The sequence below is a fragment of the Calonectris borealis genome, chromosome 2, assembly GCF_964195595.1.
Source record: "Calonectris borealis chromosome 2, bCalBor7.hap1.2, whole genome shotgun sequence".
NCBI classification, from domain to species: domain Eukaryota; kingdom Metazoa; phylum Chordata; class Aves; order Procellariiformes; family Procellariidae; genus Calonectris; species Calonectris borealis.
The window spans coordinates 104,086,127-104,102,027 of NC_134313.1; the positions used below are offsets into that span (position 1 = coordinate 104,086,127).

The window sequence follows — 15,901 nt, forward strand, 5'->3', positions numbered from 1 at the left end:
ACAGTTCGTCCAGCTCACGGTGCCCTTGCCTTACAACAGCCATGTCAGATTTCAGAGAAAATTAAAGCCAATTGCCAAAGCAGCATTAGTAGAAACACACCAGCTCCTGAGTCGTAGGCAATACAAATCCGTAAGCTTTGGTGAGCCGACAGGACATTGCACACAGACGTTTGGGTCTTATGATCTAGACTGAAAGCCCAACTCATGTGAGTACTCCTGCCATGCAGAAGTCAACTTCTGCCTGACTGCAGAGCCTGGGCGCGCTGTGTCTCCCAGCCATCCTCCATGCAGCCCTGGCCTGGCCGCCATGCCAGGTCGCTGCTCAACCTGCAGGCACGGCTGGCACGTGCGGCACAGCCACGCCGGTCCCCAGCGAGGTGGTGGCACCCGGCAGGGGCTTCGCACGGCCCTCGTGCCAGCGACCGACCGCAGCCGCCATGCGACCCGGCGGCGTGGGCCACAGGCCCGGTGTGACCCCAGCCCCCCGCGGGCCGGTGCTCCTGGAGTCAAGCCATCAAGCGCAAGCCCACCCTCTCCCTCCGGAGGGCGGCCTCGATGAGGCTGGGGAAGTGGGGCTCCGGGAAACAGAAGCCCCCGACCGAGCTGCCCCCACGCCTGCAAGGGCCCACCGAGCGCCTCCGCCCGAGTGCCCTCCCGAGCGCCCGCCCGCCGCCGTGCCCCGGCGAGAGGCCGCTTCTGGCCCGGCCCCTACGCAGCTCCTCCTCCGGGGCGGCGCGGGCCCCGCCGCCTGTCGCCGGTGCGCGGCCATGGCGAGCCTCCTCCCGCGGCGGGCCGCCGCCGCCGCCCGCCGCCGCCTCCTCCTTCTCCCCCCGCCACCCCCGGGTCCGGCGGCGGCGCGGCGCGGCAGCTGGGCGCTGCCCGCCGCCCTGGTGCGCCGGGGCGGCCTGGTGGGCGGCCGCTGGGTGGAGACGCCCGCCGCTTTCCCCGTGCAGGACCCGGCCAGCGGCGAGGAGCTGGGCCGGGTGGCCGACTGCGGGGCGGCCGAGGCGCGGGCGGCCGTGCGCGCCGCGCACGAGGCCGGCGCCGCCTGGGGCCGCCTCCCCGCTAAGGTGAGCGGCCGCGGAAGATGGCGCCCGCCTGGGCAGCCAGGGGGCTCCGGGCGGGGCCTGGAGCGGGAGGCGGCCGGGGCGGGGAGGCCCGGTCCGGCGAGGGCCGCCCGTCCCCCGGCGGCCTGTGGGTTCGCCCCGGGGTCTTCCGGGGCTTCGCTGCCCCCTCGGAGAAGCTCCTCTCGGGCGCCGCGCCCTCCCTGCGGGCGGCGGCCACGGCAGCCTTCTCTCTTCCCAGGAGAGGAGCGTGCGCCTCCGCCGATGGTACGAGCTGATGATGGAGAACAAGGACGAGCTGGCGAGGATCATAACGGCCGAGAACGTGAGTACGGCGGCGGGGCCCGCCTCTGCCGGGGGAGCGGCGCGGTGGCGGCTGCCCCCGTCAGCTGGGGTTCCGCCCGTGCCAGCGGTCCGCCTGTTCAGGAGCGTCGCACCGGGATGCTAACGTTGACATAAAGTAACACCGACAGCCGTCAAAACACCCTGTATGCATTTCACCATATCTTTTTATTATTACTTTTTTTATTACTTAAAAAAGTTGAGCCTAGCGGACACGTTGCGCATTCACATTGCTCCGTTAGGTTAATGGATAACGTTTCGAACTTTTCTATTTCTGGCGTACGTACAACGCATTATTTTGATGACAATAGTACCTAACAAGCCAGTGGAAATCGGACCCACATTGTGCTTCATGGTATGCAAAAGCAAACATCAACCTAAACCATGGTCTTCATGGCAGAAATGTTTGTGTTTCATCAGCTTCATTGACTCAGAAAAAATTGCGGTACTGTTAAAGCAAGTCTCCAAGTTGGATTCACTCAGTGTGCTTTGGTTTGCATCACAGAGCAGTCTGGGAGCTCACAGACTGGTGTCCTTTTGGATAAAACCGTGCTAGGAGATACTTCAGCAGCTTCTCTGTGGTGTTTGGTGTGGCAGCTGCTAATGGTCATTCAGTCCACGGGATCAGACCTGGAGGTAATCCAAAGTAATACTCCGCAAAACAAATGTCCCTGGCATAAACTTGTAACTGTTTTGCCATGATTTGCATCACCATCAGAATGGTAACAGCAGATTACTGCAGAGTTTGTAAATAAACACATGCTACATTTGCTATTCCAACTCCTTGTCTTGGGCAGGTATGAATCCAGGTACAACATACAAAATGTTGACTATACAATGACAGTATATTGAAGCCACACAACTATTGCTGCTGCAATCATATAATCATTTTTGGAGACTGCAGCGTACATGATAAGGGCTTATAAAGTACTCTGAAATGACTTGAATTTGTGTTTATCACTTCAGTCTGCTGCTTACAGTGTATCTTCAATCTGTTTTAATCAAAGGGGAAGCCTCTGAAAGAAGCACAGGGTGAAATCCTGTATTCTGCCTCGTTTCTGGAGTGGTTTGCGGAGGAAGCTCGCCGGGTTTATGGTGATGTCATTCCAGCATCCGCAAAAGACAGAAGAATTCTGGTGCTGAAGCAGCCAGTAGGAGTGGCAGCCATTATAACCCCAGTAAGGACAGCTGAATTTTTTAAACATACGAAGGTTTTCAGCTCAGCGCACAGCATGTGGCCTTATGGCTCCTCCAGCCCTGGCAAACACCCCTGTAAAGTTTCATTTTTACCTTGTACTCGCTTCTTCCTGGATTGGCCGTGCTTCTTTGTAATGTTCACTTAGGACAAATTACATGCAGGTCTGTTTAGGTTATCACAAAATTACAGAAAATGCCAGCTATTTCTGCAAAAACAGGAGGCAAAATTTTCACAAGTTTGATTGTACTTTTCTCTCTCATCCTAGTGGAATTTCCCCAGCGCTATGATTACCCGGAAGGTTGGTGCAGCTCTGGCAGCTGGCTGTACGGTGGTAGTGAAACCTGCAGAGGATACACCTTTCTCAGCATTAGCTCTTGGGGAGGTGAGCTTTTATGCTAAGCTTTACCTTAGCAGTGGACTGAAGCTGTAAATGGGGAGTCAGGTGGGCTTCAAAGATAACTTCGGCCAACTTCATACATGAAGGAAGGACAAGTTGGCTGAATTGATCCAGAGGTTTTAGTTTAGTACGAATCTTTGAAAGTTGCCTCTAATACGGTGTAGAGCCTCAAAGAGGATCTGGCCATTTAACTACACAAAACATCTTTATACCTTTCCTGTGGTGACTTTGAATGACGGTCAGCTTGAACTAGAGCGAAGCTGCTCTCTTGATACTGTGCCATCTGTTATTAGTTGTGCTGCTCAGTTTCGGCTTCCATTGACTTACAGACTGGTTTCTTCAAAACCATAAACAAACATTAAGTGATTATTCCTCACACAAAACGCACTGATAATGCAAATTCTGTGTTTCTTGTGTTGCAGCTTGCAAACCAGGCTGGAATTCCAGCGGGAGTGTATAATGTTGTTCCTTGTTCCAGACAACAGACACCAGCTGTAGGGGAAGTTCTGTGCACTGATCCATTGGTAGCCAAAATATCTTTTACTGGCTCCACAGCAACAGGAAAGGTACATAAGTGTACAGAATATTCTTGAAGATGATTACTATGGTTATACTGGAAAGGTAGGGGGAACGTGTGTGCCTTTATACAGAGCCTTCTTCTTTTCTGGCTACTGTACACAGATTGTCCAAATAATTGTGTACTTCTTGAGATACTGCCTATTTACTTTAATACCAGTACATCACAGAAGGATGCCTGTGTGCAACTTCTGGATAATTGCCCTTTATTAAATTACAATGTGAACAGTTCTGTACAAGATGCTCTTGTTTCATGTCATAGGGTGACAACATCCTAATAAGAACACTGAAATTGAGTTTTAAAGGTGCTGTTCAGAAATGGCTTCTGCAGTTGAGAGGAAGTGTTAGAGAAGTGAGGCCCTTGCATCTCTCCTATCAACCTTAGTCAATAAGCAGTCTTACTCGTCACCATCTCTAGTGAAGTCAATAAAAATTCAGAGCGTGGCTAGAAGATGGTAGAATTTTATGGGATGGCTGTATGCAGAATGAAGAAAAGTCTGATATCAAGGCAAATCTTAATCCCAAATTCTGTCAGATCTTGGAAAAATTTTGTAAGAGTAGTCAAGATTTTTATTACCAAAAAAAGAAAAGAACAAGCAAACAAGAGTGACAATATTAGTGTATAAAATCAGACCTGAATTGAAGTTGATGAAAATTCTTCTCTTCATTATTTCTGGGCCAGAATTTAATCTCTAAAGATTTTAATGAAGGAAATTAGTCCTTGTTTTTGTCATAGGAGAAAACAGATGGTCTAGCATTATAGAGAAGATGCAGATTAATTCCCTGCCAGAGTTAGTTTTTCACTGCCTTCCGTCTGTGGTTCCATAGTTCACATCTGGTAGAGGTACAAATTTCTGTGTCTCCTCTGTTGCCTACAGATACTGCTGAAACACGCAGCTGACACTGTGAAGCGAGTTTCCATGGAGCTTGGAGGACATGCTCCTTTTATAGTGTTTGACAGCGCCAATGTGGACCGTGCTGTTGCAGGAGCCCTTGCTTCTAAGTATAGAAACTCAGGGCAGGTAAGAGTAACCTTTTTGTCCTTGTTTCTGGAAAGTGAAGAGCTGTACATATAGTTTAAGCTGTAAATAAGCTACTTTATGTAAAAGGAAAGCATAGAACACTTCATTGTGAAGAGAAAGATGCTGGAGTCACATGGCTCTGGGCACTCAAGTCAGTTATCAGCAAGTCTGAATAACAACACTGTAAAATCCCGTGTACTTTCACAACATACATGGCAGTCAGTATATCACTGAGAAGGAAGATGTTCACTAGGACCCCTCGCAAGAGCATGAGAAGTGATAAGGCATTTTGTCATATGCTTTGTTAGCATTAAATTCATTGGAGAACTAGAGCTGTGGAGACACCATCCTGCCTCAGTTCTCGGGATTATGTTTTATAACATGTGCATAGCTATTTCTTAAAATAATGGCTTCAAGTCTCATGATAAATGCTCCTATCTGTAAGATGGTGTGTTTGATTCAAGTCTTTTTTTGTGTTCTGAAAGCACCCAGCAGGAGTTAAGGGGATTGAAATCTGTTAAGACACTCATGACCAGATTTTTCCACAATAAGTAGCTTAAAAAAAGTGATAGACAGGATTCAAAGTGTACATTGCTTCAAATGTATTTTACTTAGAGTGAAAAAATTTTTAAGAGCATCACTTTCCAGAACAGTCAGCAGAGCAGGGCTGTGTGGAGGCTGTTCCAGCCTTATGAGTATTACTTCTACAGATCAACATGAAGTTGACGAACTCCAATTTGGAGAAGCAGCAAGTTTTCGGTGGGATTGGGAGGTCATTTGGTTGGGAAAATGTTGCTTGAATAACACAAGAAGAAAACATAAGACTAATCTTGGGAAGAAAGAAAGGAAACAAAATAGAATGGAATGTGGACAGGGACTACTGAGTGAGCAGACACAGATTAGACAAGATCTAACATAAAAGGCACCTCTGCTGCTGCATAGAAGGATAAAGTAGCTGTTACTTTTGAGAGACTGTAGTAATGAAAATAGGATGCAGTCAGAGCAAAGGGGTAGCACAAATAAGTAGGCCACTGAAAGCTCTTAAAAACAAATTCCAGGAAGAAAGCAAACTCAAACAATTAATGAAGGAGTTAGAAAAAAAGACCCACACCACCAAGTGTGATTTGAGGTTCTGCTGCTCAGTACAGCATTCTGCAGTCTAATTAGAAGGCATTTCTTGCAGCCTCTGGACCTTGGCTGATCCATACATCAGAGTCCACAGAACTCACAAAACCTTTTCCCAGCATAAGTGACTTAAATTTGGCAGTGTGGCATATTTCACACACATACTCACAGCTTGTTGAAGTTGTATTTCTAAAGTGAGAGGGGTGATGAAAGAAATGGCAAAGCTAGGTAACAGCTTAGCATGATGGAGGAGAGGCAGAGGACAGATCACTGTAGTAACCCGATACTGCGGCATGAAAGCGAGAATGAATTCATGGATAGATTAAATACAATATAAACTACTGTTTGTTTTTCCTTTTCATGTTTGTTTTCAGACCTGTGTTTGCACAAACCGTTTCCTGGTGCAAAAGGGAATCCATGACAAATTTGTGGAAAAGTTTGCTAAAGCTATAGAGAGAGAACTACATGTCGGAAGTGGATTTGATGCAAAAACTACCCAAGGGCCACTAATTAATGAAAAAGCAGTGGAGAAGGTATAAATAAAAGATTTCATTTTTGACATCTTAATTTCCTTTTTATGATCCATAAAGTAACTTTAGATTTATATTTCACTTTTTTCACGCTTGTTTTGTTAGAATGTATTTGCAGTGTGGCTAGAAGTGTGTTCTGTCGTCCAAGTCCCTGTATACATATAGACGAACAGATGTGGCCAGTTAATGTATCATTGCCCTATTTCCATTAAGGGAAAAAAGAGATTTCTCCTTTAGGAGAAACTGATTCCTCCTGATTACTTCCTAGCTGTTCTCAAGAACATTTACTGAAATTGGAAACACTGTGAGAGTTGTGTGGTGATCCTGCAATTCTAAAGCACTGTGAATGACAACTTATTTTGAAGAACAGTGCCTCTGTTCGGCAAAAGCTAAGCAGAATAATGCATTGAGGTTAAAAATACCAGAGCTCTGGATGTTGTTATCACTTGAAACCATATAAGCATGGTTTGGGTCTTCTGTTCTGGATGACTCGTGACTCCAGGAAATTTTTTTAATTGCAGCAGGTCACATTTTCTATTGTATTTCACCCTTCCTAAGGTTAAAGATTATTAAATTATGTGGTTCATAGTTTCTAAGATACTATGGCTCAGTTACATGCAGGCTTGGTTTGAATCCCGTTATACTTGAATGCTGCCAGATTCTTTCTGTTTATAAAATAATTGAGTATTAAAACATTCAGAGTTATTTGGGAGACAAAGGATACAGTACTTCGATTTCTTTTCTTCATGCCTCCCCTTTGTGCATCACAAAAGTATAGCGTGTGTGTGTATCATATACATCTATATATACAAATAAGCAAGTACTCTATATAGTCACTTAACTGCTTTTCTGTAATTTCAAAGGACTGTATTCTAGGTGGAGACTGCTACTTTAGTTTTCTTATTACTTTCTTGTCTTTGATGAATTGTAGATGTAGGGGGTGGAAAATGGTTCTTGACAGTACCATCTTGAAAGTTGTCTGTTTCTCTTTAAATGACAGTCATGTACTTCTGTTTTCATAGTGCTTGATTACGAATATCAGGTGTACTTCTTAGTCCTGCAGAGACTTTTTCTCATGTTAGATGTAATCTTTTCATTTCGACAGAAAAGCTGAATCTTTAATATCTGTGAGACTGGGGCCATACTCATAGTTTATCCCTCTGAAATTACATCAGACTGAGAAACAAAAATTTAAAAGACATTTTAAATAATACTGCAAATGGTCGTCTGCAAAGTATAAACCTCTCTTCAAAATCTTCTGTTTGGTACTGGAGAGTATTATTTCTTCAGTGGAAAATACACTATTGCTCATTCCTAAATGCTGACTTTGAGATTTTTGTTTTGCATACCTCAGGTAGAGAGACACATTAATGATGCAGTTTCTCAAGGAGCATCTGTTGTGACTGGAGGGAAGCGACACAGCCTGGGGAAGAATTTCTTTGAGCCAACATTACTTAGTAATGTTACAACAAAAATGCTTTGCACTCAAGAGGAGACATTTGGCCCTTTAGCACCAGTTATCAAGTAAGATTATTCATTTTCCAGATGAAAAATAGCAATTAAAAAAAACAATGAAAGATTATTTTGAATAAATAAGATTTGAATGACAGTTTGCCAAAAGGTATTTTTGTACAATCACACAAGTCTTGTAATTAGGCTGGGGTACACATGTGAAAACTTACTTTGGATATGTGGTTCGTTTGTTTCTCTCTCGACCCGATTTTAGCATCTCTGCAACTTTTTGAAAATCATTTTCTTTTAAATTGTATCAGCAGTTAAGCAAGGGTAGATAGCAGCAAAACCTTCATCAACGTCATGATTTGTGGTGTGAAGTAGGAGGCAGGACTTTGCAGTTTGTCATGTGATTTGCTAGTCCTAAGTTTTTCTGACGGAGGATGACTTAGAGCTCTCTTTTCTCCTTAAAACCTTCCCTGCCTCCGTCCAGAGCAGTTGGATGTGATGGAAGAACATATGGTTCTCTCTTATAGTTGAGAGTGCTTGCGTAGTTGGGGAAATGGGTGGGTTAACCCATGTGAAGTAAATCTTTTGGCTACCAGTATCTAGGGAGGATAAAGGCAACCTTAACTACTTAATTGCAGTTTAAATCAAGAGAAGTGGTAGAAACTCCTCCATTGTTTCACAGTGAAAATTAAATGAGATGTTTAAAATACACTTTTGGAAAAAAACTGCATCTTGACTTTTTTACTTCTGATAAGGCTGCTTCTTGTCAGTAAGTCAGCAAGACGGTAGATGAACTGCAGGCCTCATTTGTATTTTTTCTCTTTATATTGACAGATTTGAGACTGAAGCAGAAGCTATTGCTATAGCAAACGCAGCTAATGTGGGTTTAGCAGGTATGCCTCTCTGTCAGATAAATGTATTTCTGTGGTTTTATGAGCTTTAGTGTTATGGGGTGATGATTTTTAATGTCAGTAAGTCTCTTTTTCAGTGTCTTCTGCAATTGTTCTTCCGGATTTTAATTTTCATTCCTGTATCTCTGTGTCTGCACGGCAGGGTATTTCTACTCCCAAGATCCAGCTCAGATCTGGAGGGTTGCAGAACAGCTGGAAGTTGGAATGGTCGGCGTTAATGAAGGCATAGTCTCCTCAGTGGAGAGTCCTTTTGGTGGGGTGAAACAGTCTGGCTTAGGGCGAGAAGGTTCAAAATATGGCATCGATGAATACTTAGAAATAAAATATGTCTGCTTTGGAGGCTTATAAAAATCTTCAAAAAGCACAATCCCAACAGCTTGGAAAAGAGTGCTGTAGTCTTAATAAGCTTCTTGAACCAGAAATATGTATGAATGCAACTTCTACCTTCTTTAAAACTAAGCAACCCTGTTCTGTATGTGTAGAGATATTTACAGTATTCCGTGCTGCCATATGTTTTTACCTGTTCTTTATTTATACATTCAGTTTTTCAGGAATGTGATCACAATGATGTCCATCATTTTTAGTATGGAGTAGGGAAGAATGCACATTCATTATTCTTGGATTAACCCTGTGTAACTGGGATGACTTGGAGACTTGTGCATAATGAAGATAGATCATAATCTATGGCAAGGGGAAACTAGACCACCATTTTCTACTGCCTCTAATGTTTCAGTGTGGATGTGGGAGGCTTTGGGGATGGCAGTCTCCCTTTAGAATTTTGTGTAAATACTCACATTTTCTAATGTGGTTATGTGACCTTCTTTTAAGAAGCAGGTGTGTCTTTTTTTTTTAATTGTGGGAGAATCTGATGCTTATGAAAGGTGAGGAATTGCTTTTAGCTACAGCTAGGCATCCATGCAGGCAAATAGACAGCTTTTTCAGTGTGCATTAATGCTGGCTGCAGAGCTGCCACCTGTTCAGCTTTTGGCTTCTGAGCAAAAAGCTGTAATTTGTGCCTAACGGCTTGCACGCCGGGGATCAAATATGGCCCTTGTTTGATGTTTGTGAGCCCCAGCAGTCCTGGGAACAGGAGAGTCCAGGACAAGGAGTTGCTGGCTTAGTGAGTAGCAGGAGGAAGATGGGATGCTTACTTGCAGGAATAACTTGCAGAATTATAAGGGGACACTGTAAGGGCTGTGTGAAGGAAGCAGAAGTAGTGACACGACGATATAGATAAACTCCCTTCCATGAAAAGAACGTGACTCTCCTTGGGTAGAAGTACAGTCACTGATGTAAATGTTGGTCAGTGTCTAAAGGAATGTTACTCACCACCTCTGAAGAACATGAGCAGAGAGATGGTTCTGTTCCTATGGGCTTTGTGCCTTCAATTGGATTTGTGGTTACACAGGTGAATGTCCGTTAGGGAGGAAGGTTGAAAAACCTTTGAACTTGGCTAACTTGTGACCTAATGAAGATTTAAATAGAAGTGATTAGAGGTGAGACTTCTACACATCACCTCACTGTTTTGTCATCTTCAAAAGATGATGTAAAGCTTCCTTAATATGAAATAAACAATGCTGTTTAAACATTATTTTAATGGCAGTCAAAAGAAGCACTTTAAAAAATGTGCAATGTTAATTTTGCAAATAAATCAGCACTGCAGAGGCTAAGGGGAATAAATTTTATTTCCTGTGTTGGTTAACATTATTTAGTGGGGCTTTACCCCTTAATTATTAAAAATAAATAAAAGAAGGCAACAGAGCTCTTCTTCCTATACACTACTGAATGTACCCTATGAAATAGGATCTTTTAAGATATTTTATCCAATCAGGTGAAGAGGTACCAGGTAACACAAGACTTGCGGGGGTAGGGGGAAAGGCAAGCTGGAACTGAGTTTCACGGGGTTTTTTTAAAGCGCACATAAGGTAGCATTGAGTGCTACTTATTATTTCTAAATATTTTTTATGGTTTTATTTGTGTAACACTTGAGACTAGGTGGGTCTGGAGCACATTATCTGTCAATAGAGTATGTGTGCATCATGCCAGCTGAAGGGCAGTTAAAGGACACTGCCCTTCCAGTAGTTTCCAATGCACCAAAAATGCACATTTAAGATAGTGAGGACTTAATACTGTTATCAGTTGCAGCATACGTGCTTGTTGTCAAGAACAAAAAAAGGATGGCCTATTTCTACATTAGTTGCAAGAAACTTTCTCATTAGCCAACTTCTAAGCTAACACTATTGAGCGCACAGGCTGCCTGAATTTGGGGAATAGAGTGTTGTGGAAGAGGAAGCAGCCTTGGCTGCCAATACGTGTTTGTTTCTTACTGGAAAGAGTAACTAGGTAGAAGGAGGACGTAACTCGGTGCTGGGTACCACAACACAGTGATGCAGGCACACTTACAGGTATAGTACACAGGTAGAATATCTGCCACTGAAATTGCACAGACTTAAAATACGTCTGCCTGTGAACTGCAGCGTAAGGTCAGAATTAAAGTCCTCTCATTTACTGCTGTATGACAGTGCAGTCTTGAATGTGGGTGTACTTCTTGGGACAGTGCAGTTGGAGGATAAATTCTTTAACCCACTGCTCTATTCATTGCAAAGTTATTGATCTGATGAGTAAATGTTTACTTTTTTCCTAGCAAATAATTCCTTTTACTCTGCCTGATAACAAGCACAAACCATAATTAAAGATAAAGTACATAATAAACTTCAAAAATACCTTTGTCTAGATTGGATTGTAGTTGGAGTCCAGCATCGTATCCTTGTATCCTTGTGTCAGTAAGGTCTACATCAGTTAAGCACAGAATAATCTTAAAGTTGTCTTCATAGCAAAAGCTGTGATTCTTCAATAAAAGATATACTTGAATTCTCACACCTCAGTTATGTTGATTACACCTGTGATAGTTTAGCTATTTCTGGGTATTAAAACTGTGATGGAAAAATGTTTTCAGTTAATAAATAACTTCTGTGAAAGCACTGGATTTTGTGGTTTATTACCTTATTCAACATTGAATTGACAAACTGACAGCAACCACAATAAGTTCAGTCTCTCAGATTTGCACAGAATTTTTTGTTCCACCATCTTTAACACTGAAAAAAAAGACACTTCTTTGCAGGTGTAAGATTCTGGTTACCCCAATTACAGTCCTTTGAATCTAATCAAATAGATGAGACTAACATACTAATATGCCATCAGTCATTTTGTATGCAAGTCTTTTATGCTGAATCAAACATTTTACCACAAGATACAGGCTTTGTGGATCAGAGTGCCCTTCCGCGCTTTCACATATGATTACTTACATAATTCTTTACTTCATTTGTGACGATTTAAAACAGGTTTTTGGAAGCTTTTTTATTTTCATTTAGTTAATACAGTTTTGAAGCCTCAGAAACTGTCTTCTGATTTCCAACCCGACTTAGTCGTGGCCAATTTCCATTTTATTTTCTTATGTTACCCTTTAAACAGCTGTTGTTTGACCCCTGCTGCCTGTCCTCTCCATATAATAAACTCTTAAGAAACGATGTTTACTTGTTCTACTTGATACTATCATTTTTAGCTTAAATAGGCAGAAATTATCTCCAGCCACAGTGCACAAGCTTTTTTTGGCAAGTCACTCTAGGTAATGCTTGTCCATTGGTATGCTAAGCTCACAAAGTTACCTTTGGTGCTCAGAGTAAGTCGTAACACTGACCCAATGAACCCAGTGAAGATGATAGACAACCAGTCTTACTGAGAACTATGTCAAGCCTGACCAATATCTAGTACTTTTGCACTTCTTTAACTCTTGTCACCAAGATCAAGGAAATGTATAAGCAGGCTAGTGTTCTGCAGCCTATCCATTTCCCAGACACTGGTGTTTTTAGACGTATTTTATGCTTTTATGTTTAATTGTGCTTTCATGATTAAGTCACAGAACATAAACAGCAGTTTAAATGGTTTGCAGAGAGTAAAATAGCTTCTACTGTTCTAAACCAATCAGGCACATGTTGGGAGTTGGGCAATCCTCTAGGTAAAAGAAGCTCCATGCTTTGACTTGGCACTGAAGTAACTGTCGGACTCATAAGTGTAACTGCTCATGCCCTTTGTCCTAGCCCTACTGCTTATGGAAGGGTTGAGCTATCTTAAAGGAGAAGGGTAAGTATGGTTTTCAGAAGCTCCAAGTTAAATTTTAGCACTTGTTTAAAGTGTTTTCAATGTCAAAACTCTCTGCCTAGGACCTTCCAAGACATGAGAAGTTGGTGGTTTATTCACTTTATCGGTGAATGCTGGAGCTACTTAGTACAACTGGCTTAAGTTGTTAGGAATCACTGCTGATTATCTTCTGTTGGACAAGCCTAAGGCTTGCATCAGCCTACTCAAAGGGGAGGGGGCAGCCTACTGCTGTTACCAAAATGTACAATGCCACAACAAACGGGGAGATTCCATTCTTCAATAAAGGACGCTGCATCTCATCAGCTCATTCAGCAGCCAGTATTGCCTTGTAGGAGTCAAGTATGAGTGTAAGAGGTACCAGGTAGGCTGTGGCACCATGTATCCAAATACACTTAAAGTTGCTTTTATGGTGTATGTTTTTTCCTTACAGAAAGACACTTGTATCTCATAGTACCTTTTATTATCATGATTTAGCACAAACTTCACACACACTGATGCATGGATTTTTCAGAAACAGGCAGCATAATCTACCCCTAGCTAACAGCAGTATTTTGGGTTATATTGCACACTAGTATCTCTGATTACTGCAAAGCAGCCATTATACTCACAAACACTCAAGTATTGGATTTGCTATAGAATAAGCTACAAAACTTGTGAAATCACCACACTTGGCATGACAGCTGGTGAATATTCACACACAGCCAATTAAACCAAGTAAGGACAAGCACCACATGAAAACTCTTACTGTGAACTGCAGTAATTTTTTTTTCTACTCTCTGATGTACTGAATTATGTTACCTCTCTGAAAAAACATAGTGTTTTGTCAGTAGGAAAGGAAGGGATCAGATATTGCACTGCTTTTATGTTTGAGTACAGACATAAGCTATGGTGTACAACATACCACTATTAGCCTGACCTGAGTGTTGAGACAGAATACCATGTCTAAAAGAGTACCTGACCAGTTCCTAGAAGGAAAGACAAAACTTTATTAGTAGTTACATAAATGTCGTAACTTCAGCTCAGAAATGGTTCCAGTTACAAGACATTATCATTTGCAATAAATAACATTTTCTAGAAACAGATTGCTAATACAAACTCTGTAATAGCTCACCCATCCACCCACCCACAGGGAGAAGTGCTTTCGTACAGAGACAAACTACTGATGTGCGGCTTGTCTGCACTCGATTCGTAGCCTATGCAAAAGAAAAAATGATTCGCCTTTTCTCCCTCCTTTTTAAAATTTAATTTCTAAGTTTTAAGGTTCTCTCCCTTGCCTTGGGGAGTTCAGGACCTAAAAGACCCTAAAACCCTGAAATGGGTTCTCCTTTGCTGCAGAAGTATGGGATTAATGATAGTTAGGGATCTAGTTAGGGATTAATGATAAGCAATAGCTGATGTTAAGAAACTCTAATTCACCTCTATCCCATTTCCCTTCTCCTAGAGGAATGTTTACCTCTCTCAAACCTCACATAAATGGCTCAGAAGACTAAAATAGCTGTCATTTTATTACCACCATCCCGAAGCTGCAGCTGACTATAGCGCATTATCAGTATATTGAGGGGCAAAACTAGTTTCACTTGAGGCTTAAATCAGGAATAGGAAATTTGCCTAAGAACTCAATTATTCAAGAACATGAGAACTGTCTAAGGAAAGTTTAAATTCAGCATAGAGAACACAGGCATGCGCTCACTCTCTCTAAGTTCACACACTGTTAAGTTCCTTGCATGTGCACTTCTGTTTGCCCACAAGAGACAAAGAAAGAAAATTAGCATCATACAAGCAAACACAGCTGACAGCACAAAACAGAGGCTTGAACAGTACCTGTATCTGAGGCGCCTGACAGAGGGAGACTGCTAAGACTATTTACCTAAAAGGACGCAGCTGAAAGTGTACTCTTACACATGAAACAAGAGTAACCTATTTCCCCCAAATAAACAACCCTCTGCAATTAGACTGTTCACATTTTGCTTGAATTTTTCAGCAATCTACTCAGTTAATATGAAAGGTTGAACCATAGGGCAGAGAATATGGATGTGCATCTCAGCAGATTTGCCAAGGTAAATTTTGTTCCATACTGCAGTAGCATTTTGGTTAAGAAAATCAAAAACCCAAGCCCATGACCTGTTCACAACATGGCAGTTTCATGCTGCATATACACTGCATTGAGTACTGAAGTTGAGTACAGAACCTGTTTAATGCCTCGGGCAGTAATGGTAAGGAAGTTTTTCTTCCAAAATATACTCCTTACTTAAAATGCAAACAAAGGCAGTCCTTTTACATAGCTGGACAATCTCTGCTTGTGCATGCATCAGCATGTATAAATGTAAAACCAAGATGCAAATGAAAATCCAGTGCATACATCAAGGCTATGAGGCACTGTAAGTATGAGCACACTGTCTGCCTTCAAAGAGAGGCAGTGTCTTATCGGTGCCAAACTGAATTTATTCTTTATTTTCAGTGGACTCTGAGCCATACATGACAAGCTGTATCTGGTCTCCTCTGCTTTTCAGTGCAGATGAGACTGCTGGGAATATCCCCATCCCTATTTCACAAAGAAGCTGCCAGCACTCTTTCTGTATATGAAGGAAAATGGTGTGTAGAAGTAAACACGAGGACTGAGAACCTGCTTCAAACCCATCATAACCCAAACCAGAAGGCTAGCATCAGAACTCTACCATTGTGTTTGCACCTTAACAGCTAGTTTTCCGACCCTTTCATTCCAGGTATGACCTGACATTCTGCAAGAAAGAACAGTTCTAGAAATAAAAGTTATACTGAATCAAGATACAAGGCTTGCTATAGTCTCTCCTAAATTCCTGCCAAAATCGTGCTTGGCCAAGTGAGACAAACATGTGATATCACAAATTCACAGAGCCAGAAACTATTATTGTCAACTTCTGTGCAAGTTTCATATTAAGAGCAAGCCTGATCTTACATAAGAGGAATGACTTCTTCCAAGGAGATGGAAGAATCAAACTAGTAGAATTAGAAGCAGTTCAAAATTTAAACTATATTCAACTTTCAAAACAGAACTAAAATACTGTTAGCAACGAAGATGTCAAAGCATCATCTAGTCGCATTTAGTAAGCAACTTCCACTTGCTAGGGCCTTATGCAA

The 15,901-nt window shown here is 42.4% G+C and overlaps 1 protein-coding gene across 1 annotated transcript; it reads left to right on the forward strand.

The window, feature by feature from the left end:
* The first annotated feature begins 749 nt into the window (after window positions 1-749).
* ALDH5A1 (aldehyde dehydrogenase 5 family member A1) lies at window positions 750-11,607 on the forward strand. Its single transcript, XM_075142836.1, has 10 exons — window positions 750-1,070; window positions 1,306-1,389; window positions 2,414-2,584; window positions 2,870-2,986; window positions 3,424-3,567; window positions 4,456-4,599; window positions 6,099-6,257; window positions 7,609-7,778; window positions 8,550-8,608; window positions 8,769-11,607. Exons 1-10 carry the CDS (start codon window positions 768-770, stop codon window positions 8,972-8,974), a joined length of 1,557 nt encoding a protein of 518 aa, XP_074998937.1. The 5' UTR covers window positions 750-767; the 3' UTR covers window positions 8,975-11,607.
* Window positions 11,608-15,901: the final 4,294 nt, after the last annotated feature.

Excerpts from the sequence above, each read along its gene's own strand:
- ALDH5A1 (XM_075142836.1), top strand. The coding sequence starts at position 768 with ATGGCGAGCCTCCTCCCGCGGCGGGCCGCCGCCGCCGCCCGCCGCCGC. Across the intron at positions 1,071-1,305 it reads GGGGCCGCCTCCCCGCTAAG|GAGAGGAGCGTGCGCCTCCG; the intron begins GTGAGCGGCCGC and ends CTCTCTTCCCAG. Across the intron at positions 8,609-8,768 it reads AGCTAATGTGGGTTTAGCAG|GGTATTTCTACTCCCAAGAT; the intron begins GTATGCCTCTCT and ends TCTGCACGGCAG.